This window comes from Azolla caroliniana, unplaced genomic scaffold (assembly GCF_043228905.1).
Source record: "Azolla caroliniana isolate FFs.n. ecotype wild unplaced genomic scaffold, voAzoCaro1.0.p SCAF_11, whole genome shotgun sequence".
Taxonomy (NCBI): domain Eukaryota; kingdom Viridiplantae; phylum Streptophyta; class Polypodiopsida; order Salviniales; family Salviniaceae; genus Azolla; species Azolla caroliniana.
In genome coordinates, this window is record NW_028230446.1 from 2,770,081 (window position 1) to 2,796,823 (window position 26,743).

The 26,743-nt window shown below is 36.6% G+C and overlaps 1 protein-coding gene across 1 annotated transcript; it reads left to right on the forward strand.

Annotated features, from left to right (window-relative positions):
- The first annotated feature begins 840 nt into the window (after positions 1-840).
- LOC147857587 (uncharacterized) lies at positions 841-25,982 on the forward strand. Its single transcript, XM_087327436.1, has 31 exons — positions 841-893; positions 984-1,112; positions 2,885-3,110; positions 4,126-4,218; positions 4,522-4,796; positions 6,475-6,545; positions 6,953-7,082; positions 7,162-7,234; positions 7,324-7,416; positions 7,808-7,896; positions 13,869-13,909; positions 14,436-14,470; positions 14,617-14,763; positions 15,204-15,310; positions 16,147-16,194; positions 16,263-16,362; positions 18,099-18,185; positions 18,289-18,734; positions 20,147-20,215; positions 20,611-20,668; positions 20,846-20,908; positions 21,036-21,097; positions 21,174-21,330; positions 21,415-21,495; positions 21,585-21,689; positions 22,664-22,720; positions 22,815-22,918; positions 22,991-23,066; positions 23,438-23,543; positions 23,740-23,843; positions 25,523-25,982. The coding sequence occupies exons 2-31, from the start codon at positions 1,003-1,005 to the stop codon at positions 25,637-25,639; spliced, it is 3,330 nt and encodes a 1,109-aa protein (XP_087183562.1). The 5' UTR covers positions 841-893; positions 984-1,002; the 3' UTR covers positions 25,640-25,982.
- Positions 25,983-26,743: the final 761 nt, after the last annotated feature.

Genomic DNA, 26,743 nt, shown 5'->3' on the forward strand with positions numbered 1-26,743 from the left:
TTGTCTACGAGCACGACTTCTCAACAAATCAAGTGCTACTTTTTGAACCTTTGATACACTGGGCAATTTTGCCGAGAAAAACACGTGTATTAATAAATGCATATGCACACACAATCCATTGGATAAGTATAGTCTTGAGGTAATTAATATTTCAAGAGCAACATTTGGTGGTGACAACATGGATGAAAGCAGTAGAAAACAAAAGAAGAAGTCATTGTTTCACTTGAAGTTAATGTCTTTGGGAAAATGCCAAGTGGCCAACAAGAATAGGGCATCATAGTTAGTTTTCAAGCGAAGACCAGTCTAGCTACGATATTACCTACATTGGATAGTTGGTTGAAAAACAAAGTGTTCATCGAACGAAACACGATAAGAAGCAAAAGTGACACCCGGAGGTATAATCAAATACACATAGGAGTAGGCTTTACTTGTTGACATTTAAAGAGAAAGTATGTATGTCGATGTATGTATATATCCATATGTGTATATACTATATACACATACATATGTGTATGTTGTGTATGTGTATATGTATAATGTATGTATATATTCAAAGGCTAGAACATGAGAATATGGTAGAGTGGCATTTCTGGAAATTGAGGAAACATGGGGGTCATTTTGTTTTGAATATTATGATATTCTCCGCCACGTGGCATGACGCTGGCACGATCGCAGCGGCTGACGCCTGCCACGTCCGCAGCCCGCTTTCCACGTAAGCACGCGCTGACCTGTTCCCCTACCACGTGGATTGCCAGCTAGGACCGTTCTCCCTGAGCTGTAACTACAAAAGCTCAGTGACGCAGACGGCGATGGCAGTCTCTCTCTCTCTCTCTCTCTCTCTCTCTCTCTTCTTCCTGTTCCTCTCCTTCTCGACGCTGTTGTTGCTGGATTAGGTTTCCATTTCTTTCACTGCTTTAATCTCTGCGACAATTTCTGTGAAAACCCTAACTACCTTGTTGACCAGATTCTTTACTGTTTCTCAGCTAGGAACTCATTGCAGATATGGAGGTCAGTCTATCCTCAGATTATCATCAGAAAGCACATGAGAAGAAGAAGGAGCTCCATAAAGCTTCAGACATATTTGTCCGAGCTCTCGAAAACGAGAACATCAAGTAAGTCATCGAGAGAGAGATCACAGAGAGGATTCCTGAAGAAGACGAATTATAACCAGTTATTAGAGATCGTCACTATTGTAATCTATAAGCATTGTGATCAAAATATAATCTTTCATCTCATCAATCTTCAAGCTAATTCCATTCCATGGATCGTCTGCCCTTAGGCTAAGTGTGATGGTTGAATTCTCTCGGAACAGGTTTAAGCATGTTAGTATAGATATTTATACTGAAGATTTAAGGCGAATACATATTCAATATGTATAGAAGTTTAATTAATTACCGAAAACAATCCCTATTATCACGTGTTCCAAATTCCCGAACCTAATTTTTAATACGCCGATCAAGAATGATTAATTCAGAATGAATTTCATTAATATTGTTTGATCTGTTCGAACTGAATAACGAGTGAAGTAAATGATTCACGTGAATTGCCATTCCATCCATCCATTGAATTCAAGTCTTTCCATAGTGAATAATGATATGATTAATCCATGGAATTACTCTCCAGACACCGGATCTCCTATTATAATAGCTAAATGTTTTCATGGTAACGATTTTTATGTATAATGAACAATATATTTTGGTCATTATTGTTGCGTCTTAAATTTCTGTGATCTTTAAGATGAAAAAGTTAATGATTTGTCTGCTTTAATTTTGTTTAGATCTACTCAAATGTGATTGCAAATCAGTGAAAGTTGATTTGTGCCCAGTTCTGATCCTCATGATCAAGGATTTGATCAGAACGATTGATCTGCATAAAACAAAGACAGAAATTAGTACTTAATGTTTGTTTAGAAGAAGAAGAAGACGAAGAAGAAGATGTTCTATTAGCTCCATGGAAGAATTAGAGAATATAATGGTTTAGATAGAGATACACGCTAATGTCGATCAAAAAGATTAATTCGTCTACAGTAGTCATGGCACACGCTACATCTAATTTTCTTCTTCCGTGCATAACATGTCCTTAATTCTATATTTTCATAAATATTTTCCTGCAAACACATGTAATAAGCATCAGTGAAACATTTCAATATGACCTTCTGACTTAGTGAACTATGTTCATGGATGGCCGTTCTCATTTATATTAGATTGAAGAATCCAAAGCTCTCCATTTCGCAAAAAACCTTAGAGAAGAGATAAACTGAGCGTTAATTATTATTGGCAATTTAGGTGCGCATTGAGCATATCCATCATGTTAGCTTGGTAACTTGGAATTGACACATAAAGTCCATTCATTTTCGGCATTCTGACTTTCAAACCGCATTAAAATGTTTGGGTTCACCATTCAATGATTTTACTTTTCTGACACTCCGAATTGCAATAAATAGAAATAACACAAATATCATCATAATTAAGTATGAGAAATTAGAATTGTGCTAAGTAATTTTCTTCTCGCATAATATATAACAAACATTTCAGGAGATTGTTTCTTAGTTCTCTCAATGAGAGATCTATAATGATTGACCCCGCAAGTTTTTGCTATATCTAGTTGAAACGCCCGTGGTTACTCCAATAAAGGGACAGAGAGGAGAAGGAATTTAAAAACATAATTGCTCAAACAGCACATACAACTGTCAAGCAAAAGCTTGGATGATTTTATACATATAATTGCTCAAATTGCACAAATAGTTGGGGAAAACAATGAAAAACTCAAGGGCGGGCATTTGAGGAGCTAAAGAAAAGATTTGGGGGAAACGGGGGGCATTGGGAGTCTTTCCCAGAGTCTAATTGTGTAGAGGGGTGACAATATAATGTGTATATCTGCGCAGATACATCTTTGGAATACCAGGCGAGGAGAATCTGGATCTACTGGAATCTCTCAGAGATTCAAGTATAAAGTTAATATTGACAAGGCATGAGCAAGCAGCTGGATTCATGGCAGCAACAGTGGGAAGGCTAACTGGGAAAGTGGGTGTCTGTCTCTCAACTCTAGGTCCAGGAGCAACTAATTTTACAACTGCTGCAGCTTATGCACAATTAGCAGGATTCCCTATGGTGAGTAACCATTCCTTAATAATATGCAATTACTATTTGGTTTATTATATGAATTTATTCCATTCTAGCCACATCTAATGCATCGCTAAAATGCACGGATCTGTTTCATTGATTGGAATAAATGTAGTCTATTTATCAAAGTTTTTTGTAAGACTTGTTTTTCCTTTTATTCAATCGAACCTTTCTTGGATATTTTTATCAGAAATTAAATTGCGATGGAAATTTGGTTATTCCCCACCACGCTTGATTTATTCTGTTTTAGTCATTGTTGAATCCTATGGTAAACGTTATAAACTTCTGACTTTTACAACAGTTATTTGAGATTTTTCACTGGTTTTCATTAGTAGAATCCTGTAGCAAGCTCGCAGTTTGGGAAATTGATTGATTTTGATTACTAGAATATTGCGGTGAAGAATGTCGTCAATAAATGCATATATTTATAAAGTATCTACTGCATGTGTATGAATGTGTGTATATGTAACTACTTTTGTTTTTATACCTAAATTCACATAATAAAGGGAGACAAAGAAAGAGAAATAGAGAGGGGGGGGGGGAGATCATGATTGGGCTCTGTTCATCTACAACAGAGGAGAAGATGCCTACCTTAAAAAATATGAAACGGGAAGTTTGAATTCCTTTATATGTATGTATGTGCGTGTTTGTTTATTAATTCAACGTGTACTAATCTGTAAAGTGAATGTTTACAAATTATGCCATAGATGGTTGTAATGGCTTGTTTAACCTATGAGTATCCATCCTAAGGTGAGGCTAAAATGCAGTAGGTAGAATACTGAAGTTCAAATATGCATTGATATACTACATAGGTGAGCGTTTTATCTACTATAGCAGTATAAACAAACCAAAACATCTGTTTCGAGCCCTACAAACTACTCTATTGCTTTTTATAAAAGATGGATTTATAGATTTATCCAGTATTCACTTGTGCAAGTTTATCTTTCAATAATAGCTGTCTGCATACGTTCTAACTTACATGCTCTCAAATGGACTTGCTCAGATGATGATAACAGGCCAAAAACCTATTCGTAAAAGCAAACAAGGCTCCTTTCAGGTTATCGATATAGTGGAGAGTATGCGGCCAATCACAAAGGTAATAAAATAACTACAGAAAACATTCACGGTTCAATCATTCATGTGTGACATCAAATTTAGATGAATTTAGGCCTTCATAAATAGATTCAAAATTTCAACTTTGCAGTAGCAAAGGTGTCATGTTCCAACCACGCTTGCATCAGAAATTTAGATATTACGTCATTAATTAGTAGCTTCAAAATTTCAAGTTTCCAGTGTCTAAACATAGCAAAGCTTTCAAATCTCCAATCATTTATCCCGGATGAGTAAGTTAGGCTAATGTCGGTGTATCAAATAATTTTCAAAATGTTCAAATTTGCAGTTTACTAAGCAGATAGCAGATGGTGAGCTTATTTCTTCTTTGGTAAGGGATAGTGTAAGACAAGCAGAAGAGGAGCGTCCTGGTGCAGTGCATTTAGAATTACCAGAAGACATAGCTGAAACAATGGCAGAGGGAGACATTTTTCCTGTTCACACGGTTCGGCGTCCCGTAGCCGAAGCGAAGGCCATAAAAAAAGCTGTGGAAATGATAGAAGCAGCTTCTTGTCCTTTGTTGTTGATTGCTGCTGGAGCAAATAGAAAACGTACTCAAAAGATGTAAGTCTTGATACACATGGAAAATGGTTACCATGCATGGAATGAAAAATAGAGCGGGAAAAGCTCCCAAATGCCCCAAGGGTTTGTTTATTTCTACAAGTGCCCCTGAATTTTCGTTATTTCTCCAGATGCCCTCATTCCACCCCTAAAGTAGAGAAAAAAGGGACTAATTGACCGTGTAATTGCTCTGAGATAGTGGTCTTTTGAGAATAACGAAAAGTCAGGGATATTTGTAGAAATAAAGAAGAATTTGAGGATATTTCGAAGCTTTTTCAAAACAAAAACTATATCACATTCATTATCCAGAAATCACACATAGACATTTATGGATGTAAGTCTTGTTTATGGAAGTAAGGATAGTGTATGGAAATTTGACAGGAAAGAAAAACAAACTTTATATATCTTTATCTCTAAAAACGAAACAAACTACATTGAATGGGAGAGTAGTGTAAACCAAAATTATATATCACTGTGTTTAAAATTTACACAAGGCTGGATTTAAGTCTTATATGGAGGGAAAAATAGTGTATGCACGTCAGATATGAAGGGAAAACAAGAATTATGTATCAGTGATCTCTAAAATATACACAAACATTGGATATTTTATATTGGAAGAATAGCGTATGGACATTACGTAGGCAAGCAAAACAAAAATTCTCTCTCTCTCTCTCTCTCTCTCTCTACAATTTACGAATGGGATTTATGTAAGTGTACACATTATATTCGAAGAATAATGTGCAGACAGGCTGGAAGAGAAATACTATATATCATTATCTCTAAAATCTGACAAAGTTTATATAGGGTCTATCATATATAATTCATTTCAAACATGATTCGAGAGGTTAGTGCAGGACGTAGATGGTTCCATGTCTAACTTCTTGACATGGCTCTTAATTAAAACCAATTTCTATTGTTCTTTTGTGAACATTGTGCATTGGAGCATTTAGGATTTTGGCCCGGATGAAGTCATCGTTAGGAATAGTTGAAAGAGTTTACGAGCTTTCTATGCAGTGGGTGGTGTGATTAGGGCTAAGCTGTGGAGACTCTTGATGCTTTTCTGTGTAGGGAGGAGAAAGTAAACTATATGAGATCTTAGGCATATACAGTGGGATTGCAAAGATTTGTAGAAAAGACGTATCACATATAAAGAGTCACTAGATCTGAGAAGTATCTAGTTCCATTGTCTCTTTGCTTTGGGCCAATTTTGGCCTTAGAAGACGTTAATATATCTTTCGTTCTTTGGGCACAAACAATTTTTTGGCAAAGTGGTCAGATAGTTAGATTCCGTACAAAAAATACTGAAGCAAGAAGTTGTTGACGCATTTTAAGTCTCAAGAATCTGGAAGTTAAACATTCTATCGATCAAGCCAAATTCCATTGGGAAGGATAATGTGATAAAGCAACGGGAGGTTACATAATATTCTCCTCTATCAAAATTGTGACTCAGTGAGCAAATTTGCAAAATGGATGGAACCACTTTCAAGGAGTACTGGAATTACCTTGGTAAATTAAGTTTTGGTTTTAGACCCTAAATCCCATCAAAGCTGTGTGGGATGGGACTGTATGAATGATATAAACTGAAATAGATTAATTTCTTGTGAAGAGAAATGAGAACAGACATTCATGCACAAAATATTTAGGGATCAATCTTAACAGATGTTTTTTTCATGTAACTCAGGCTTCGACAGTTTATAGACAGACTAGGCATACCTTTTGTGACAACTCAAATGGGGAAAGGAGTAATAACTGGTAATGTCTTGAGAAAAGGAGCATCCACACCCTTAAAAACTTTAAGGCACTAAAAAAAGGAATTAAGTGATACTTATAATGAAGAATTGGAACTCTTATGAATATTTAAAATTGACTGAATTGTGAGCCTGGAAGGGCATCCACCAGTATTTCTGTTTTCCTAACTTATTCTCAGTCAGGAAACTGTGTTTATGATGGAAAGTTCACTTCCAAGTTAGAAACCAAAGGTAGTAATCGTCGACTTAGACTGATGAAATGCTACCTACGTGCTTTGTTTCTACAGCTTATTTAATGTACAATGATACTACCGTGCATTTAATTCAATCAATCCTTTCTAAGTTAAGGTGTGTGTATTAGCTCATTTTCCATAAAGAAGAGCACACATTATCCTTTTGTTTATTCTGCAGAGGCTCATCCCTTATACCTTGGATGTTGTGCTTTATCGGCCATGGATTATCCACATATATGCGTTGAAAATGCTGACCTTATCATTAACATTGGTCATGATGTTGTTGAAAAGCCACCGTTCTTCATGGAGTAAGCATACTTTGTACATCAGCTGTTTGTTGAGTTTGACAATGTGCTTTCCATTTATGATTAACTTTATAATGTGCAGGCATGGAAAACCTCCTGTAGTTATACACGTAAACTTCTACTCTGCCAAAGTGGATAACGTCTACTTTCCACAGGTATATCTAGAGAGCTATTTTTAGCTTTGCATCTCGATCTGTGCAAGTTTGCACATGTCCTGTTTGTGCATTTATTGATACTGTTGCAGGTGGAAGTGGTCGGTGATATTGCTAATGCAGTATGGCAACTTAACGAAAGCTTAATAAGGCAGTCACATTGGGACTATGGATACATGCTTCAGGTACAATGCGAACCGTAACCCATGAAAATAAAACTAATTTGGAGAGTTTTATACCACATCAATTTTGCTTTTTGAATCCCATCGGCAACGAATCATATATATTTGAAGAACTCTATTAAATGATGCATAGGTTGTATCAAACTGATACATCATTTTTCATAATCTCCATGATATAGCTCCTGGCACCTGTGTAGACAGGAATGAGAAATTTTATGTGTAGCACATGCTAGCCCATGTATCTATGGAGCATAGATGCTGCAAAAGCATGGTCAACAGCCTGCGTGGATTCATTTTTACAGAAATAAGCTTTAACTAAAAAACTTGCTTTAATCTTAATTCTAGACATAGCTAGGCTTCTCAAGTGGGTTCTTTATATTTTGCATGGATATAGACAAAACGTGAAATGGAGTTGCACATGATAAAGGGTGTAGATGATTCGTCTTTTCCATTGCAACCTCAACGTGTTGTTGCTGATTTGAGGTGCAGTACTTTGTTTCATATCTTGCTTGTGAATTTCGTTTTACATGTAAGAAGAAAGAAGGATATATTAACATCTTTTAAGAGGCCCAAATGGCATATAAAACCAAACAATACATTACATTTTAAAATGCTGTCTCTTCTTTGAGAACAACAAACTAAAATAATGTAACTGAGAAAAAAGTAAATAGAATAAGACTAAGACGTGACTAAAGAAGAGGATACAATTCAAATCACGATACAGAAGATTGGAAAATGTTGGAAAAAGTTAGGACAAAATGATCATTTAGGAAATAGTTGGTGATATCTACTCAAAATAAAGAAAGAACTATTTTCAGAAATACCATTTTTCTAAGATAAAATCAAACTGATCTGCGAGGCATACTATTAGAATTAATTATGCAAATTCTTTCATTCTCATATTATAATAATCTTTTTCTGCATTTATTTCCTGTAGTTTTACTACTTCCTCCCATATACATAAGCATTCAAGATCAAGTATCCAAGAGAACTTTGAAAGAAAGAAAGCTATGTTAACATATTTTAAGAGGCTATAATTATCTATAAGACCAGACAAGAGATTACATCTCACAAAGTTTTCTCTTCTTTAAGAACAACAAACCAAAATAGATACACTAAAGATATGGTACTAAAGAATGTATATACCTAAGGACTTCAGATTCTAAGGACTTACATATACTGAAGCTTTTGTCTTTGAAAATCCTCTGACATGGACTGTTCCAAGATGGGGTGATTATCGCCTTTATTTGAGGGTGACTAGGGTGATGAGTCCGTGTTCCAGATGGTTGTGCCCTACGTGCATGACACATTTCTCTTTATTTCCTGATCTATTGAGTGTCTTGGTTGAGACCACAGTTCTGTAGTCCTTGATTGATTGTAGCACCAGGAGTGATAGAACTAAAGAAAATTGTGATCGTTCTTTATTAATGAGTTGTTTTGATCATATCGCTGTCCTTCAACAAGTTCTCTCAATGTCTCTTGAGTTCTAATAAAAATAGTCCCAATGCATCGTTGGCCGTTGTATTCCATTATCTTGAATATCAAACAAAAGTCTTGTTTGAATAGGCAGAGGTATCTACCTCTAATGACATAAAAAAGATCAGTTGGCAGAGATAGTGTTGTTCCAATACCAGAAAAGTTGAGACGAAATGAGAAATTGCATATTTATCAGGAGCCAACCTGAAATGTTCAAAGGAGGATCCACCCCCCTGATGGCATATCCGTTCTTCCTTAGGTTAACACGTGTATATCTGTCTGTCTCAATTTGTAACTGATGTGAAGAGGTCCTGAGCTTCCCTATTACACTATGGAGTGCATGAGATAGATGTGTATCCGTATAGGGTCTGGCAATAAATTTTGAGCTTACAAACCATCTTCTCTTTGCCTTTCGCCACAAAACCTTCAGGCTGCTGCATATATATGTCTTCATGCAGATCGCCATGTAAAAAGGCGGTCTTCACATCCATCTGTATGAGCTCCATATCTTCAGCTGCAACTAAGCCCAAAATGGTTCTTAATTTAGTCATCTTGACTACAGGCGAGAAGATCTCATCAAAATCAACTCCATATTCCTGCTTGTATCCTTTTGCAACCAATCTTGCTTTGTACTTTGGCGAGGAATCAGAAATGACCTTCATTTTATAAACCCATTTGCATGGAAGTGTTTTCTGCCCTTTACGCAACTGGACCAAATCCCAAGTGTCATTTTTCTCAAGAGATTCCATCTCTGAAAACATGGCTTTATACCATTTCTTGTTGTCCTCTCTGTCCATTGCTTCCTTGAAGCAAGACGGTTCGCCACAATCAGTCACCATGACATAATCAGCCACACAGTTTGCATCAGGAACAAATCTTTCAGGCTGTTTAGTAACTCTAGACGATCTCCTAACCCAATGCTCATTGTTTGGTAGCTGTTGAGCCTGCAAATCATCATTTTCAACTTGCTGTCCAGGCATTTCAGCTCTGCAAATCAGCATTAACAGCTTGCTGTTCTAGCCGTTCCTGCAGATTTGGTGGTTATCATTATGGGCAAAGGCTGGCTGATCATTTCCAGCCTCATTTTCTGCATTTGCTGGTAAGTTTACAGCAGGTGTTTGCTGCTGTAGAGCGGGCACATTTTTCTGTCTCAAAGGTATTTCTTCTCAGAATACAACCCTACGTACTTCCTCAGTCTTTTCGGGTTGTTTATGCATGCGATTTTCCCAGAAGATAAGATCATTGCTGCGTACTATTTTTCTTTTCTCGGGATCCCACAATCTATACTCCATTTCACCCTCGCCACCGTATCCTAGGAAAATACATTTGCAGGACTTTGGCTCAAGTTTGTTGCGTTCTTCTTTACGAATGTGCACAAAAGCCTCACAGCCAAACAGTCTCAAGTGAGCATATGAAGGTGGCTTGCCTGACCACGTTTCTTGAGGTATTCCCCCTCCCAAAGACCTGTTAGGTGACCAATTAATCAAGTGAACAGCTGTCATAACAGCCTCTGCCAAAAACCATGGGGTAACGCAGCATGAGACAGCGTAGTATGGACCCTATCTTGAATAGTCCAATTCATACGCTCTGCAACTCCATTTTGGGGTCGATTATAAGGGGCAGTGAGTTCCCTCTTTATCCCTTTGCTGTCACAAAATGCTTGAAAGGCCTTGGAGATATATTCCCCACCATTGTCAGAGCGAAGACACTTAAGCGTCTTATCAATTTGATTCTCAACTAATGCCAAGAATGTTCGAAACTTGTCGAGTACTTCATCCTTGCTACGAATAGGGTAAACCCATACCTTCCATGTAGCATCATCGACAAAAGTGACTAAGTACTTCTTTCCCCCCTAATGATAGCCCTGGCATCTGACATACATCTGAATGTACTAACTCAAGCGGGGAAGATTTCAGCGAAAGAGACTTTTTATGAGATGTTTGTACATGTTTACCATAAATACAATGAACACAATGCTCAAAATTAGTATAACGAAGACAAGGCAAGTAACCCAAATGAGAAAGTACTTTCATACCAATTTCACTCATGTGTCCCAAATGGCCATGCCACAAAGAAACACTTGGCTGCTCGGTTATGGCAACAACATGGTCACTCACACTAGATACATGGAGAGGATACAAAGTATCACTTTTACCACCCTTGGCAATAACTCTAGATCCCTTACAAATCTTCCATTTTCTATCACCAAAGGTGGTGTGAAATCCATCGTCCTCTAGCTGTCTGTGCTAATCAAGCTCTTCTTGAGCTGAGGTACATGCCGTACATGCTAAAGTGTGAAAGCAGAACCATGCCAGTACCTGCAATTTCACATGCATAGTTGTCCCCAAGATGGACAACACCATGTCGACCCCCCTGTGTAATCTGAAAACCACTCACTATGAGGGGTGACGTGAAAAGAAGCACCGGAATTGAGTATCCAAGTGTGCATGTCACCATCCGTATCTGCAAGTAAAGCATGTTCTCTGTGGCATGAAGAGACAAAGAGTACATCATTTCCACTATCACGGTCATGAATGACTACATTCACCTCTTCAATTTTAGCATTGCTCTTCCTCGGTTGAATGTCTCTCTTCTCTTCGATGCAATCATCTGTCTTCTTGCCCTTTCCTTTCTCTTTCTTCCATTTGAAACAATCACGTTTAAAGTGATCCTTTTTGCCACAGTGATGGCATTCTACATCTTTACCACGTGATTTACTGCAATCATTACTATCAAATTTGCCTCTCTGCTGTGACCTACCCCCTAGTATGCAACGCACTAGAGGACTTATTGGATGCATTGTTCTGGCAACTCATCTTTTCCACGACTAGAGAACTCTCTACATCGGCATAAAGAAGCATCACATTTGAATTGTTCATAGCAGTCTTGAAAGTATCCCAGCTTTTTGGCAAGGTGCAAAATAAAAACGTGGCCTTAACTCATCATCAATGATGAATTTCAAGGCAACCAACTGGCTGAAAATGGAATTGAACTCACTCAGGTGAGTTGACATAGGTGTGCCCTCTTTCATGCGCAAATCCATAAGTTTCTTAAGCTAATAAACTTTGCTACCTGTTGGCTTTTGGGCTACAGTTCCTCTAGCCTAGTCCATATAGAATAGGCAGTGTCCAAACCTTCAATATTAAACAACAAGGCATCAGAAATTGATAACTCAATAGTCGAGCGTGCAAGCTCGTTCAACTCTTGTCAATCATCTTGGTTTATATCTGTAGGCTTTACTCCTTTGACTTTAATAGGCTTTGCATGCTTCTTCTGCAGCACGATGTTGTAGCACTGCTTTTTCCATACCACAAAATTATTTGCACCCTCAACCATCTTGATTTGCATAAGATGGCTACTGTCAGTGCTGCCAATCATGATTTCTTAGCCCAAAAGGAGGACCAAAACTTAAGCAAAAAAAAAACTAAGCCTATAGACTCTCACACAAGTGAACTAAGGTACAAACAAGTACCAACCAATGATATATAGCCACACTGAAAACAGAAAATTTTAGATCTGCAAATAAGTTTTTAGAGGCAATATCTGTTGGTACATGCACTGTACAACAACCACGGGCAAAAAAAATAAATTGATCCACACTATCAAAGTCTACAAGATGTTTCTGCTATACATGGTCAAAAATGTGACTTGCTCCGCAAAAACAAAAACTTTCTCTGCAAAAAACGTGAGCTGCTTTGCAGAAAAAATGACCTGCTCTAACCTGCTCTGCTCTGATGGTTTATATATATATATATATATATATATGTATGTATGTATGTATGTACAAGTCAAAATGTGCTACGAGTGCGTTCACACCTGTGCACTAATAAAAGGCACGATGGCCCTTTATTTCCAACATAGGGCTGATCCATGTTCATTTATTTTCAATTTAATAATAGATGTTTGGACCACTCTATTCTTTTCCACTTTAATCATGTTGAAGTGTGGAGAAATGAAGCTATTTTGAAATGGGAGGTGTACATTGTCTTTCAAGTTACCAAGTGCTGCATAACCACGAAAAAGTCTAGCACATGCAGCCTCATGTAGGGAGAACCAAGACCCTATGAGTGTTACTCGTAGATATGTGTAGGATTGTGTGTTGCTATCTTTACCTCTCCCAAGAAGAAGTCTGGTTCTGATTTAGTTACCCCTGCTTGAGTGGTGTTAAATGCCATGACTTTTGTTTTATCATGGTCGACCGACGAATCGTCCTCTATACAAATGACTTTAAAGTATTTATATGTCTTCGTAGGCCCTCTTGAGAGACAGAGATCAACACAATGTCATTGGCATACAATGATATTCTGCTAAGAACTCTCCTGAACCAGCCAATCTCTCTATGTAAAACCTCTAGCGTAGGTTGATCCAGAATGGAGAGGTCTCTGAAACGAGGGAAGCACCTGTGATGGGGGGAGATAATAGCCTCTATCTGTTGATCACAAGAGTGGTGAAATTGTGGTTCATGGAGCCGGGGCCTATGTGCCCGACAAATTGCTATAGTATGATCTATTTGTAAACCCTTATTTCGGTCCTGGTTGGGAACCCATTTATGTAGCTCTTGATTGGCTTTGTAGCATTCGGAGTGATGGGGCTAAAGAAAGTTGTGATTTTTCTTTGTGGACGAGCTTGTCTGGCCATACTATTATCCTTCAACAACTTTTCCCTGTGTCTCTTGAGTTCTAGCAAGAAAAGTCATAGGAACCTTATATTCCATTACCTTGTGTAGTGGGCCAAAGCCTTGTTTAAAGACGCAATGATATCTCCCTCTTATTTCATGAAAAACAGAAAATGCAACCTTGAGTATTTTGCATCTCTTTATCAATCAATTTTCTAAGGGTATGAATGTAATAGGAACTCTCATGTCTCTGAATAATTATCATGAACATAATATCTTTTCAGGGAATTTCATGAAATATAAAATCTTGTATGCATTATAGTTTGTGATAAATTCTTGATGTTATTGCGTTATCATTTTATAGGAGGGCTATGCCAGATGACGGTGTCGTTTGTTTGGATAATGGTGAGCAAAAAGGACCCTCAAATGTTATAGTTTGATTTCAAACAAGAAACCAAATTGGATTGTGGATGAATCGAATTTATCCTTGGACACAACTTATATAAATGATATCTGTGTATTTACAATAAAAGCTAAATGCTGGCAGTGAAATGAGAAGGCTTCTTTGGTATATGTGCATCAATAAGCCATTGTGAATATTTTGCATAGTTGTCTTCAAATGTAAAACTTGATTAAACGAGAAACATAACAGTTCTTATTAACATAATCTTTGGTTCCAAAAATCAGCTAATTCTTCTGTAATACATGCATCCATAGTATTTGATTTCTTATTGTAAGAAACATCAGCTTAGCATAATAAGCACCTTCATATACAAGTCAGACATACATGTGCATATTTAATTACATAGATTTCTGCTGTGTATTCTTTATAAGAAATAACTACATTGATATGCATTTCAAATTTTAAGAATGTAGAATCCAAATATTTTTTCCTCCATTGATACTTATGCAATTGTATTTACTAATGCAGGAATGTACAAGATCTGGTTTGCCAGGTGCTATAAGGTCAATAACATTCACGAATGCGCATATGTTATCATTTAGAGATTATAATGTATTAAAATATGAATATAAATATTACATAGGACTAAAAAAATCAGGGGGAATTATTTGATAACATATTGAAGGCAGCTCCCTGTTTTACCTTGCAGGCATACGAACCAAACACATTGCTTCTTGACAATGCTTTAGCAACCATGGGAGCAGGTTTACCATCTGCAATGGCAGTCTCTTTGTTATATCCTCAGAAAAAGGTGGTTGCTGTCTGTGGGGATGGTGGATTCATGATGAATTCTCAGGTAATTTTTCTGGGCTATTCTGAAGATTGTTCTATGATCCAATATGGTACATATGTCTTGATTCTCTGATTCTATGATGTTTCATTCAAAAAGAATATCCCCATAAAAGATGTTTTCCTCTAATGGATCCATCCTAAATGTCAAGATGACTATATTGACAGAAACGTCTAATTGCTAGCAAGGTCCACATATCCTTGAAAATTTCCAGTTGAGAGTTTCTCTCGCAAAGAGGATGAATTCCTATGAATGTGACTTCTGAAATACACCTATAATCGTGTGTAAAATGTAACTCACTCAATTTTCCAGTAAATAAAATGCAGTGAACAGGCTTTGTTCAATTGTATTTTTTTTATCCTCAATCTTATTTTCATTTATGAACATATTTCTGTTTTGGGTATTCTGAAGTACTAACTTGTGTATGTATTTCATAATGGTTCTAGGAGATGGAGACGGCCGTGCGATTGAAGCTAAACCTAACAGTCATTATCCTGAATGATAACGCTTATGGAATGATAAAGTGGAAACAAAATCATGCAGGTTTTAATAAGTAAGTTTCCTGAATAACATTTCCAGTGCTTTGCCGATGCTAATTTTAAGTAAAGATGAAATAACAAACATTGATAATGCTACATACTTCTACACAGAGGGGAATGTTCAATATATAAACATATACCATTATGTAGAAAAAGTTTTTCTGTAGAATGTTTGAGATTTTTGATGTACTTTTTTGTTACCATAATATCAGGTGCACGAATAATATCAGATCTCTATATTTTATTTTGTGAAGTGGGATCACTAGTTCTGCTATTTTTTGTTGGTGCCAATTGTTGTCCTGATATGTACGTTGTACATTTGTTTGTGAAACTAGGATCTTCAATCTGCTATGATATAGTGGATGTCAAACTGCTGACAGATTTTTACTGCCCTTTTTCCCTAGGTTTCCATTATTTGAGGACAATGTTGTTTCGTCCTCTTGCATGGCATTCCTGTATATGTGAGTCCTTGATAAGGGCCATATGGTCAAACTTAAACAATGGCAGCTACTCCAGAATTGATGACATTTGATATAAACATAATGATTAGCCATTTATCAATTCTCTACCTTACAGGATATCTTCTTTTCTTAGGAAAGGTATACCTGAGACTTACAAATCCAAAGTCGTTAGTTTAAGTCTGACCATTGATCCAGAAGACATCAGTTCTTCACTGCCATAATATTTATTCGCTGATGAATTTATTGGCAGCAATACTTTTCTTGAGCTTAGGTATTCAGTGTTGTTATATCATCATGGCACTTGAAGCATAAATTGATAACTTGACATTTATGTTAATGATTGATTATATTTATTATGATGCTTCTAATTGGATGATGTTTGTATGCAGATTTGGGCTGGATTTGTCCAACCCTGACTTTGTTGAGTATGCCAAAAGGTATGATGTCCTCCGTGCCTACGATTTCATTATATTATGCTTGTACAACAGCGTTTTGGTTTGTGCAGTTATGGAGCACAAGGTTATCGTGTAACAAATGCAGACGATTTTCTGAAGCTTTTGCATGAGTGCTTATTTTTATCCGCACCTGGAGTCAAGCTTATTGAAGTAATCAAATATCTTGCTAAAGAACTTGTTTAGAAATATCCGGACTAACGTTTACTTTTTTATTAAAAAATAGCAATGAACAAAGCCTCAGATGACATGAAAGAAATACATCCGTTCTTGTCTTAATAGAAAGAAAGAAAGAAAGAGTATCATCAACAAAAGCCAAGATAACCAATGAGACCAAAGCATTTTTAATGCATAAAACTGATTAACTATATTTCACCATAAATATTATAGATGGTCTATAAACAAATTAAACGCTGAAATTTGGGTGTTATCTCATTAGAGATTCTAAGCCACAATGGTTACAACGGAACGGCATAGGTTTGCATCTCCTGTGACGGGCAATGATGGCTTTAGTTTTCTGAGATAGTGAGGTTGCAATGAGGTCCCTGTGATTGTGGCCATTTTCAGTGATAGAATCTTGTAGTTCTCTCTGGTTGACTCCTCGAGGGTGTGCTCTAATGTATGTGGATCTATGGGTGATATATATGTGCAGAGCTGTGGGTATGAAGTAGATAACAACGGTTCTTTATTTGGCTGGGTTGGCTTCTCAAGAGTTTGTCCAGTAGTGTGGATGCTCGAGCGAGACAAGTTCCTGGCGTCTGTAGTCCTGGAAAGCCCATGTTTTTCTGTAAGGGTCCAAAGTCTTCCCTAAAGAGGCAGTGCCATTGTCCTCTGATTTCATAGAATATGGGATAAAGCCATATATATGGTGCTCCTCTTTTCAAGCTCTACGGAACATACCTGGCAGAGACAAATCTTTGGTTTCAGACTTTCATATGTACATGTCTCTATCTGCAGTTGGTGTAATGACGGGTAGGTCTGCATAGCTATTATTATGTATGCCATGTGAGAGATAGGCATCCAAGGTGATGGGCAGTCACTAAACGTATCTGATAATGTGTAGGAAATTGTTCTTGTGATTTTCCATCCTGTGCCTAAGGGATTGATGGGTTCATCGAAGTCTGTTGTGTATCCAGCTTCATAATGATCATTTTGATTACATGATTTAGCTTTGTGTGGATGGGATTAAATATATACCATCTTGCATGTCTTTGTTATATACCATCTGATTAAATTATTTTAATCGACTTATCTCCCTCATACTGGTTGAGAATCTACATCAATCCATGATTTGCTGGAAGGTTGTAAAAATCTATAATAATCAATATAAGCTGCACAGTAATCATATGCTGAGCGCCATCTCTGATTCAAAAATACTGGATGTCAGTAAATATGATTTCTTCATTCGAGCTCTACAAGTAGTGGATGAGATACCACCTCACTAGATCCACTTGCTCGGTTGAACAATGTGTCCTTGTCTAGAGGATGTGTATTGTAACAATGTAGCCCCAGAATGCACATACTAGTCGCTTGGTTTGTATATGTTTGTATCACAATGTCACCCAAGACTGTCTTTAGGCTTGTGTATCCAATGATGGCTGTTGATTGAAATTTTGGTATTCTTTCATGCAAGAGGAAGTGGCCTATGAGAGCATTACAATGATTCTTTTAAGGCGAATTTAACCAACTAGTGAAATCAGATAATTATGTGTCCTTTTGCACACCAATAGGTGAAATGTGGACTATGTGAAAAATCATATATGTTGAGAAAATAATTTTGTGCCCTTTGGACATCAATACAAACAAAAAGTAAAAACTAATGTCTGTATTGTTCACATATTAATATATGTTACGACACCTTTTCAAGAGAGTATGTGTATATATTCTAGGTTCCTATAGAATATGACCGAGCAAACGAGATCCTGGACAAAGAGCTTCCAGGCATCGTACAACAAAAGAAGAAAACTTCAAAAACTGTATGTTATTTCCAACAGAAAAGATGAAATTAAACATACCAAATTTCATTTCCAGTTATCTATTGTTAAAGAAAGCTGAAATTATGCGTTCCATTTTTTGTAGGCAATATCACCAGCTCTCTCTGCAGCAGCATTAGAGGTGAAAGTTGTTGACTTGAATGTCAAGGAAAAGAAAGAAGCTGAGAAAATTATACCTAAGCCAAAGGTAAAATTTGAAAAGCCTGAAGGTGTTCGTCCGACAATTCCAGCTTCAGTGAAAGAATCAGATATAAAGACATACCCATTCTATATAGCAAACAAGCCACTTTATCCAAATTCTGAACTTGAGGTTGTCAACAAATATACTGGTAAAGTGTTTGCAAGGTGTGCATTAGCAGTACATAAGGATATTGACAGTGCAATAGGGGCAGCAGAAAGGGCCCTTCCTGCAGTTGCTGCCATGGCAAGCTTTGAGAGAAAAAAAGTACTTGAAAAAGTTGTCGCTGAGGTGACATCACGTGCAGAGGAGTTTGCTGTGGCTCTTTGTCTTGAAGCTGGAAAGCCCATAAGGTTTGTTCCTCATTCATATGATTATAATAAAAAATTTGATATCGTACTTCAATCTGTGATATCATAAGTCATGAATAGTGTGATTCATGGTCAGTTGTGAGTTGTGGTATATACTTAATTGTTTAAGTCATGGCTATTTTTAGCCATCAAAGAGCAGTGCCACTAGGCAGTGCAATTGATTTTCCTAGTGAAACGAGGGGTGGCGCCAATGTCCTGTTTGGCCTTGAACTAGTCTTACAGAAATGCCTTGTTGCTCAGGGCACATACTAAGAATGAAAAGTTGTTACAAGCAAGGAATTGTATGGAGATGTTATTGCAGAGGTTGGCGTAACTTGTTTGAAGCAAAAGTGTACCACTTGTTTCTAGGACAACAAAGTAAAAGAGAATGCAGAAACTAGTTTACACAAATAACTCATTGTTTCTATTTATGTAACCTTTCATATTAACCTTCACCAGAAAAAAGAAGTCAACCCAAATAAGAGAATGAAAGCAAGCACAAAAGGAAGGCCAGAGTGGCCTAGGAGACCAAACAAGAGATTACATCTGAAAACGTTGACTCATTTTGGAGAATAATATAAATGAGTAAAACTACCTAAAGTACATGGTCTATCCTACAACTAGTGGCTGTATATGATGAGCATGATTCAACGAACCTTCGGTAAAAAGTTTAAATATTCACATGAGATGACCATTGATATGCATGAATTGAAGTGCTATTTCTCTATCTATTTAGCCTCATTGGATTGTTGTGGTATAGTCCTGCTGTACTGCACTGTATTAGAAGGTGTGTGTGAAAGGTGATACTTCCCATTGTGAAATTTCTTGTGGGTTTGCAGCTTTTTTATTGTCTATAAATAGTTTCTCTCCATGCTACATCATCTATAGCAGGAATAAATCACAGGCCTAGTTGATCATCGTATTCCAGTAGAGTGGTTCAAAGTCTCATGCAAAGTGGTAGTGGTACATTCCCTTATTTTACTGTGAATAATACACCACAAACGTGCTAATAGCACAATAGGCAAATTCAATCAGTCAGTGCCTCGTCAATATAAAAACCAAAAAGAGGAGGTGAATGACTAGCTGGTATTTTAATCCCTTATGGTTCAGTCCTCTTGATTAAAGCATTCTGCAAATTGTTTGCATCTCCTTCTTCAGTGTTCTCATCCGAACACACCCAGGACTTTTGAAGACAGTCATGTTCAAGGTTCTTCAATTTGATCTCTTAGTGTTTTCACACAATTTGGTGCATCATTTTTTGCAGTTATTCCGTAATTGGTTCTAGTGAATTCCTCCAAACTTCCCTACACTTTCTGCCAATTGTACATGAGACATTTTAAACAGCATCTTGTGTTGATGTTCTTTTGTTTCATAAAGTACCTGTCATCTAAAGGCTTTATAATAACATGCTTCAGAGATGCGCGTGGTGAAGTGCAAAGGCTTATAGATACATTCAAGATTGCAGCCGAGGAAAGCACTAGAATGTAAGCATTTTCTCAGGGAAATGAAAACTATATCAATGCTTGTAATTTAAATGCTTTGCTTCTAATATAATGGTGTCATGAAGCTTCGAAATTATAATAAATGTTGCACAATCAACTATGTTTCATATGTTATTGTAAAGGAGGTAGAAAGATAGAATTCATAAAGTTTTTTAATCTGCTTTAAACTAAACCTCCAATCATGTATTTTAGATGTCTGCTCTGTTTCCTTTACAATTCACACAAAACAGTGTTGCTACATACTTTGTCGTGTCAGTTGCCCTCTCTGGATGTTATGCTATATGTATTTTAACCTTCTCAGGCTTTGGCTTCAGCAGGAATGTCTGAAAACTAAAAACTTTAAATGATTCACAAGTTTCTGAACTTCATTAACCCAGATCTGGAGAATATTCACAAATGGATATATCTGAACGAGCAAAAGGGTACCAAGCCCTGGTAAGTATGCTTTCAACTATTACCCTCTATTAACCCCTTTGTTATAGTATAAAATGAAAAATTTGGCACGATTACGATGTGAATGGTTGAAAATTGTTGGTTTCTGAAATTTCTCGGGTATTCCTGACTCCAATATAAAAGTGACATTTGTGGATTGCTTGAAATTTCTGTATCCAGGTTAGGAGATTCCCAATTGGACCAATCAGCATGATTAGCCCATTTAACTTTCCTCTGAACCTGGTATGTAGTTCTGAGTTCATATAATTATGATTTCTAAGACTTTAATAGAATTGGGAATTCCTGAAGAGTAGAAAGAGGTACCCCAATTTTTCTATATGAAAGTTCAAGGCATATTTTTTATAATCAGGCTGCACATAAGATCGCTCCTGCCTTGGCAGTTGGCTGTCCATTTGTCCTCAAGCCTGCAAGGTATGTTGAATCCTGCTGGAAGGATTTCTGAGCTAATTTTAGTTTGTGAATTGATGAAGTAGAGTTATTTCTCCAGCCGAACCCCTATTGGTTCTTTACTACTGGGTGAGATATTGTCACGATGTCGGCTACCAGAAGGAACATTTTCCATCCTTCCCTGTGCAAGAGATGGAGCTGAGCTTTTTACAGTTGATGAGCGATTCAAACTTGTCACATTCACCGGGTCACCCACTGTATGAATCTACATACATCTTTGTAATTTTGTACCTATACAAGGGAAAATAAATCTTCATGATGATCGAACATATTTCTTGCAGGTTGGGTGGGAAATAAAGAAGAAAGCCGGAAAAAAGAAAGTAGTGCTTGAATTGGGCGGAAATGCTGCATGTGTTGTTGAGGTTTTTCACATTTTTCATCATAAATTTCTGTTTTATCAATAAATGACAAGTAATGTCACTATTGACACATTTCTTCATAATTCATTTAGGACTTTGTTCCAGACATACAAACTATCGTCTCGAGAATTATTCACGGTGCATTCTATCAGAGTGGACAATCTTGTATCAGTGTACAGCGTGTATATATTCGTGATGTATGTATCTCATAGTCTCAACTGTTTGATAATTTAGAAGACATAAGTAAATGTAATGCTATTTAAAGAATAAATGATAATTAACACCTAAAAAGTATTTTTAAGGATTGATACCTTAGAATTATTCTGTCCTAGCGCACCAGTTACTCTACCCGAAACCCAAAACTATTTAAAGCAATAGTAAGGGAAAATAGTGAAGGCAATGCAATGCCTCAAAAGAATGTGTTAATGTTTGATAGTTTGGAAGTATCCTGTCCTGGCACATCAGGTGCTTACCCTAAAACTTAAGCGGTTAAAACAATAGTAAATTGGAAGTTTTGATATAATTCAATTCATATTAAAACATCATCATAATATTCTTAAAGCGATATCTTCATGAACTAATAGCATGTTACCGGATATTGCATTTAGAATTTTATACATCAGTGACCAGAATATTCAATTTACATGGAAGAAAATAAAAAATTGTTTGGCAACCTGAAAACAAATCTTTCCACATGAAGTGTGCAAAAGTTGTAAACATTCCTTGGATAGATTGTGTCCTTAATTTTTTGTGTACTGAGGGAGGTTTGCATCTTTCATGAGGGAAATTTAGCAATTTAATGCCTCAAAACATCATGTGCAAAGTGCACTGTGTTACAGCACCGCTTTTTGGAGACAAAACAATGAATCAACAATCAGGAACTAGTCGGAAGCAAGAGATGTTAATAGAAAACTATACATATGATTGATTAAATTAAATATTAATTAAAATTAGAGGCTTATTTTTAAAAAAATTTAACATTACAAGCCAGACTTTCAAATACAATAGATAGCATCTTAGAAAGACAATTCTAGTAAAGGATAAGTAGCATCGTGAAGTTGGATATTTCTTGTGTGTGTGTGTAGTAGTTGATATAGCATGGTATTGGAAAGCTGAATGATGAGCTCACTAAATTTCATGGCTATGGCCACATCTCTTAATGTTTATGCAGGATCATTACAAAGTCCTGAAGGGTGCTTTGGTGAATGCAACATCTAAGCTTATCAAGGTTTATTAACTATATGTAGTGCTATGAATCTTGACATGTTTTGATGATGAAGTTCTAAAATTAATTAATGAAGCCTAATGATTGTTATTTATAGGGAGATCCTTTGAATGAAGAAACGTTCATTGGACCTCTTATAGATGAACACGAGGCAATGCGGATTGAGAAGGCCGTGGCTAAGGCTGTTGCAGGTGGAGCAAGGTAAGAGCAGCACCCGAACGGGGATGTTCTATAGTAACCCATTGAAATCAACGCGCTAAATTATCTTTGCAGAATTTTGGTTGGTGGCAAGAGAGATGGCTGTTTCTATGATGCGACTATTTTGGAAGATGTGCATCCGAAAATGGAGGTATGAAATTTGTAGGAAATTTTGATAGATGATTAGCACTGATGTCATGTATGTGTAAACATATACTCAAATTCTTATGTATATATTTTGTGTCGGTGTGTTATGTATGTATGTACGCATACAAAAAATATATACACATAGGTGCATAGATATTAGTGTGTATGTATGATACATATTAGTCCGCTTACAGTTTACATGCTATATTACCTATGAAGCTAGAGGCAAGAAGCTACATGCAAAGTTTACTAGCATGAATGAATGTAAATTAATTACTATTTTTCGAGTTGATGGTCTTTGAATTGAGGATACTCCCATTATATTAGATTATGCTTGCCTTTTAGGTATTTTTCTAATATTAATTCCATATGCAGATACATTGCGAGGAAGTCTTTGGTCCAGTTATGGTACTGATTTCATACAGTGACTTCAAATCTGTTATCCATGAAGTAAATCAATCGAAGTTTGGCTTGCAGGCAAGTAATCTTATTCTTAAAATAATATTGTCCTAAATATTGAATGTTTTCCTAATTTTCATGGTTATCAAGATTGGAACAATAAAAATGTGAGGAGTTCAGAGTAATAAACATGCAAAACAAGAAGGTATTTGAAATGAAGTGTAATATACCTTGAAATCTTTTCACACAGAGAGAATGAAAAATATGTTTACAGGCAGGAGTCTTTGTTAGTGATATAAACAAGGCATTTTATGCTTTTGAACATCTTGAAGTTGGAGGCGTAGTCATCAACGATGTGCCAAGCATGCGGATCGATTCACAAGTAAGTAAAAAGAAACTTTGTATAGATAGCTAAAGCTTTTTCATGTGCATGTAAAGTTCTTATAAACAAATTTTCCTTACTCCCAAGTAGCACTCCTTTTTTTTGGTGAAAACACATAATTATATTAATAAATGTGTATGAAAAACTTTACAATGGTACCACAACTGAATCATATCACTGCTACATGGGTAGTGGGACATCTGTATCACTAGTAAAAAAGTCAAAACTCCATTGGGGGAAACTCGCTCCAATGAACAAAACTGCCACATCAATACTCCCTTCAACTTTCATTGATAGGCTCTAACTCCATATCTATCATCAAATGCAAAAACATTGCATATATCCCAATATTGACGCAATCCCCAATACCTCAGAAATAAGAAAACCATCTGTCTTTGTTTTTCGATCAACTTGTGTGAATTGTGCAAACATTCGTGACTGTCTTAGCATCAAATAAAAACGTGACAAAACATGTCAAACTTGAGAAATGTACCTCAAATTTGATGAGCAACCAGGAATTGTATGGAAGGATGAGTACATTTTTTTACTTCAACAGTGTAAACAAAGCAATTGCCTAGTCCACATTTCTTTAGAGCTAATCCCAAAGCAAGCTCCCAACCATACTCTCCAAATGAAGTCCTTTGCAAGAAGTGGCAAATTAGAATGCCAACTATGTTTCACAATCTGCCACCATCCATAATTAGTGTTACATAGCTTCCATTCTTGTTCAGTTCAGCCAGAGACTCAATGGAGCAATGGTAGAAGAGATCGGTAGTCACTGCGAACACCAATCAACCCATGCTTGCTCTTCCGTTTGTATAAACACCTCTTAGTACATAAGATCAAACGAGACTTCCTCCAATTAATATGCAATCATGATGTGAAGAAAAGAAAGAAAGAAAGAAAGATATATTAATGTCTTCTAAGAGGCCAAAATGGCCAATAAGACCAAACAAGAGATTACATCTTGAGTGTTGTCTCGTCTTTGAGAACAACAAATCAAAATAGAAGTAGTACTCAGTAAATATAAAAGTAAATAAGATAAAACAGACGAGAGAATCTGGTTTTTGGCAAATGTGAGATTCTCAAGTTAGACATATTGTAACTTTTGTCTTCGAAAGATCTGTAGCATAGGTCGATCCAAAATAGAGAGGTCTCCGAAGCGAGTGAAGCACCTCCGATGGCGGGAGATAATGCCTATATCTGTCGATGACAAGGGTGCTGCAGTCGTGGTCCATGGGGCCGGGGCCTACATGCACGACAAATTGTATTGCCCGATCTATTGTAACCCCTTTGTTCTGTCCTGGTCGGGAGCCTATTTGTGTATCCCTTGATTGACTTGTAACATTAGGAGTGGTGGGGCTAAAGAAAGTTATGATTGTCCTTTGTGGATGAGCTTCTATGGCTGTATTATTGTCCTTCAACAACTTTTCCCTATGTATCTTGAGTTCTAGGAAGAAAAGTCCTAGGCACCATTGGTCCGCATATTCCATTACCTTGCATAGCAGGCCAAAGCCTTGTTTAAAGAGGCAATGGTATCTCCCTCTAAAGGCAAATGGTTCTATTTCTCTTTTTCATTGCTTTTGCTTGTGGATATGAATTATTTATAAAGTTCTCCTTCCTCATGGAGTAGAATCTATTCTCTCTTTTTCATTGCTTTTGGTAATTTACTTTTGTAGCCATATGGAGGTGTCAAAGATTCAGGTCTTGGTCGTGAGGGGTTGAAATATGCAATGGAAGACATGACGGAGCTCCGAGTGATGATGCTTCATAATGTTGGTCAATTGACTAATTAATTGAGGTTATTTTGGCTCACTTCTCGCGAGAAACTTTATATTTTTATTTTTTGGATGCTTAGGGAAGAGATACAATGAACACATTTGGATTGTATTTGTATACAAACATATCTCATATTTGACAAGGTGTTTTTCCTTGGAAGACCAAAAAAAAAAAAATAATAACAACTTGTCCAAATCAACTTTTTTTTTTTGAGGGTTCACAATGACATGGATGCGTGCATGTGGTTTGTACATCTAAGACATCTTAGTATATATGAACCTAACAAAGTGCGTAAGCTATGCCAAAAATCATTTGCAACATCGAGATTTTTATAGTTATTCATTCACTATGCTTTCTACCCTTTTGTTGGGATTAGCATATCTTGGGAAGGATCTCATTAACTTGTCCAACTTAAATAGGTGATGGATTGGCATTACATAGGGTTTTGTTTTGATATGTAGAAGTTGTAATAATCGAGAGACATAGGCAAGGCAAGTTCATTTTATTAATTATGTGGTAATCATTTACAAATACAAAATTCAACACTACTAATTCTAGTAAGAAGTTATGAGTACCGTACAACAAGGGAAATAGATGATCTAGGCTTAATAAAGGGCTCATGAGATCAATAGATGAAAAAGTGCCAAGCATAAAAATCGACATTGAAATCCTAGTGTTTGAAATGAAAAATTGTTTCATGTCCATTGTACCTATTCATGGAGAGTCATTTCAGTGATATAACAAATCTCCATTTCTTCCTCTCCCTTGAGAAAATAAGATCTCTTTATTCTCAATTTTAATGTTCTTCCTTATCCTACAATCCTCTCTCGATTTCTTCTCCCGAAACATTATCACACCAACTCCAAAATCACCCTTTATGATTATGGCCCTTTCTTTGTCTTTATAATTTCTTCATATACAAATAACAACATTTGCTGATTTGGGAGTTCAGTTCCATAAAAGATGGAGTAGAATAATTTGAATGGAGTGCTTTTTCATATGGAAAGCAATATCGTATTGAGTAGCCAATGTGAAGCATGTGGGTACAAGAGTTTCATTGTTATTGTAAAGAAGTTGGTATTACATAGTTGAACAAAGCATTTTAAGATCCAACACTACAC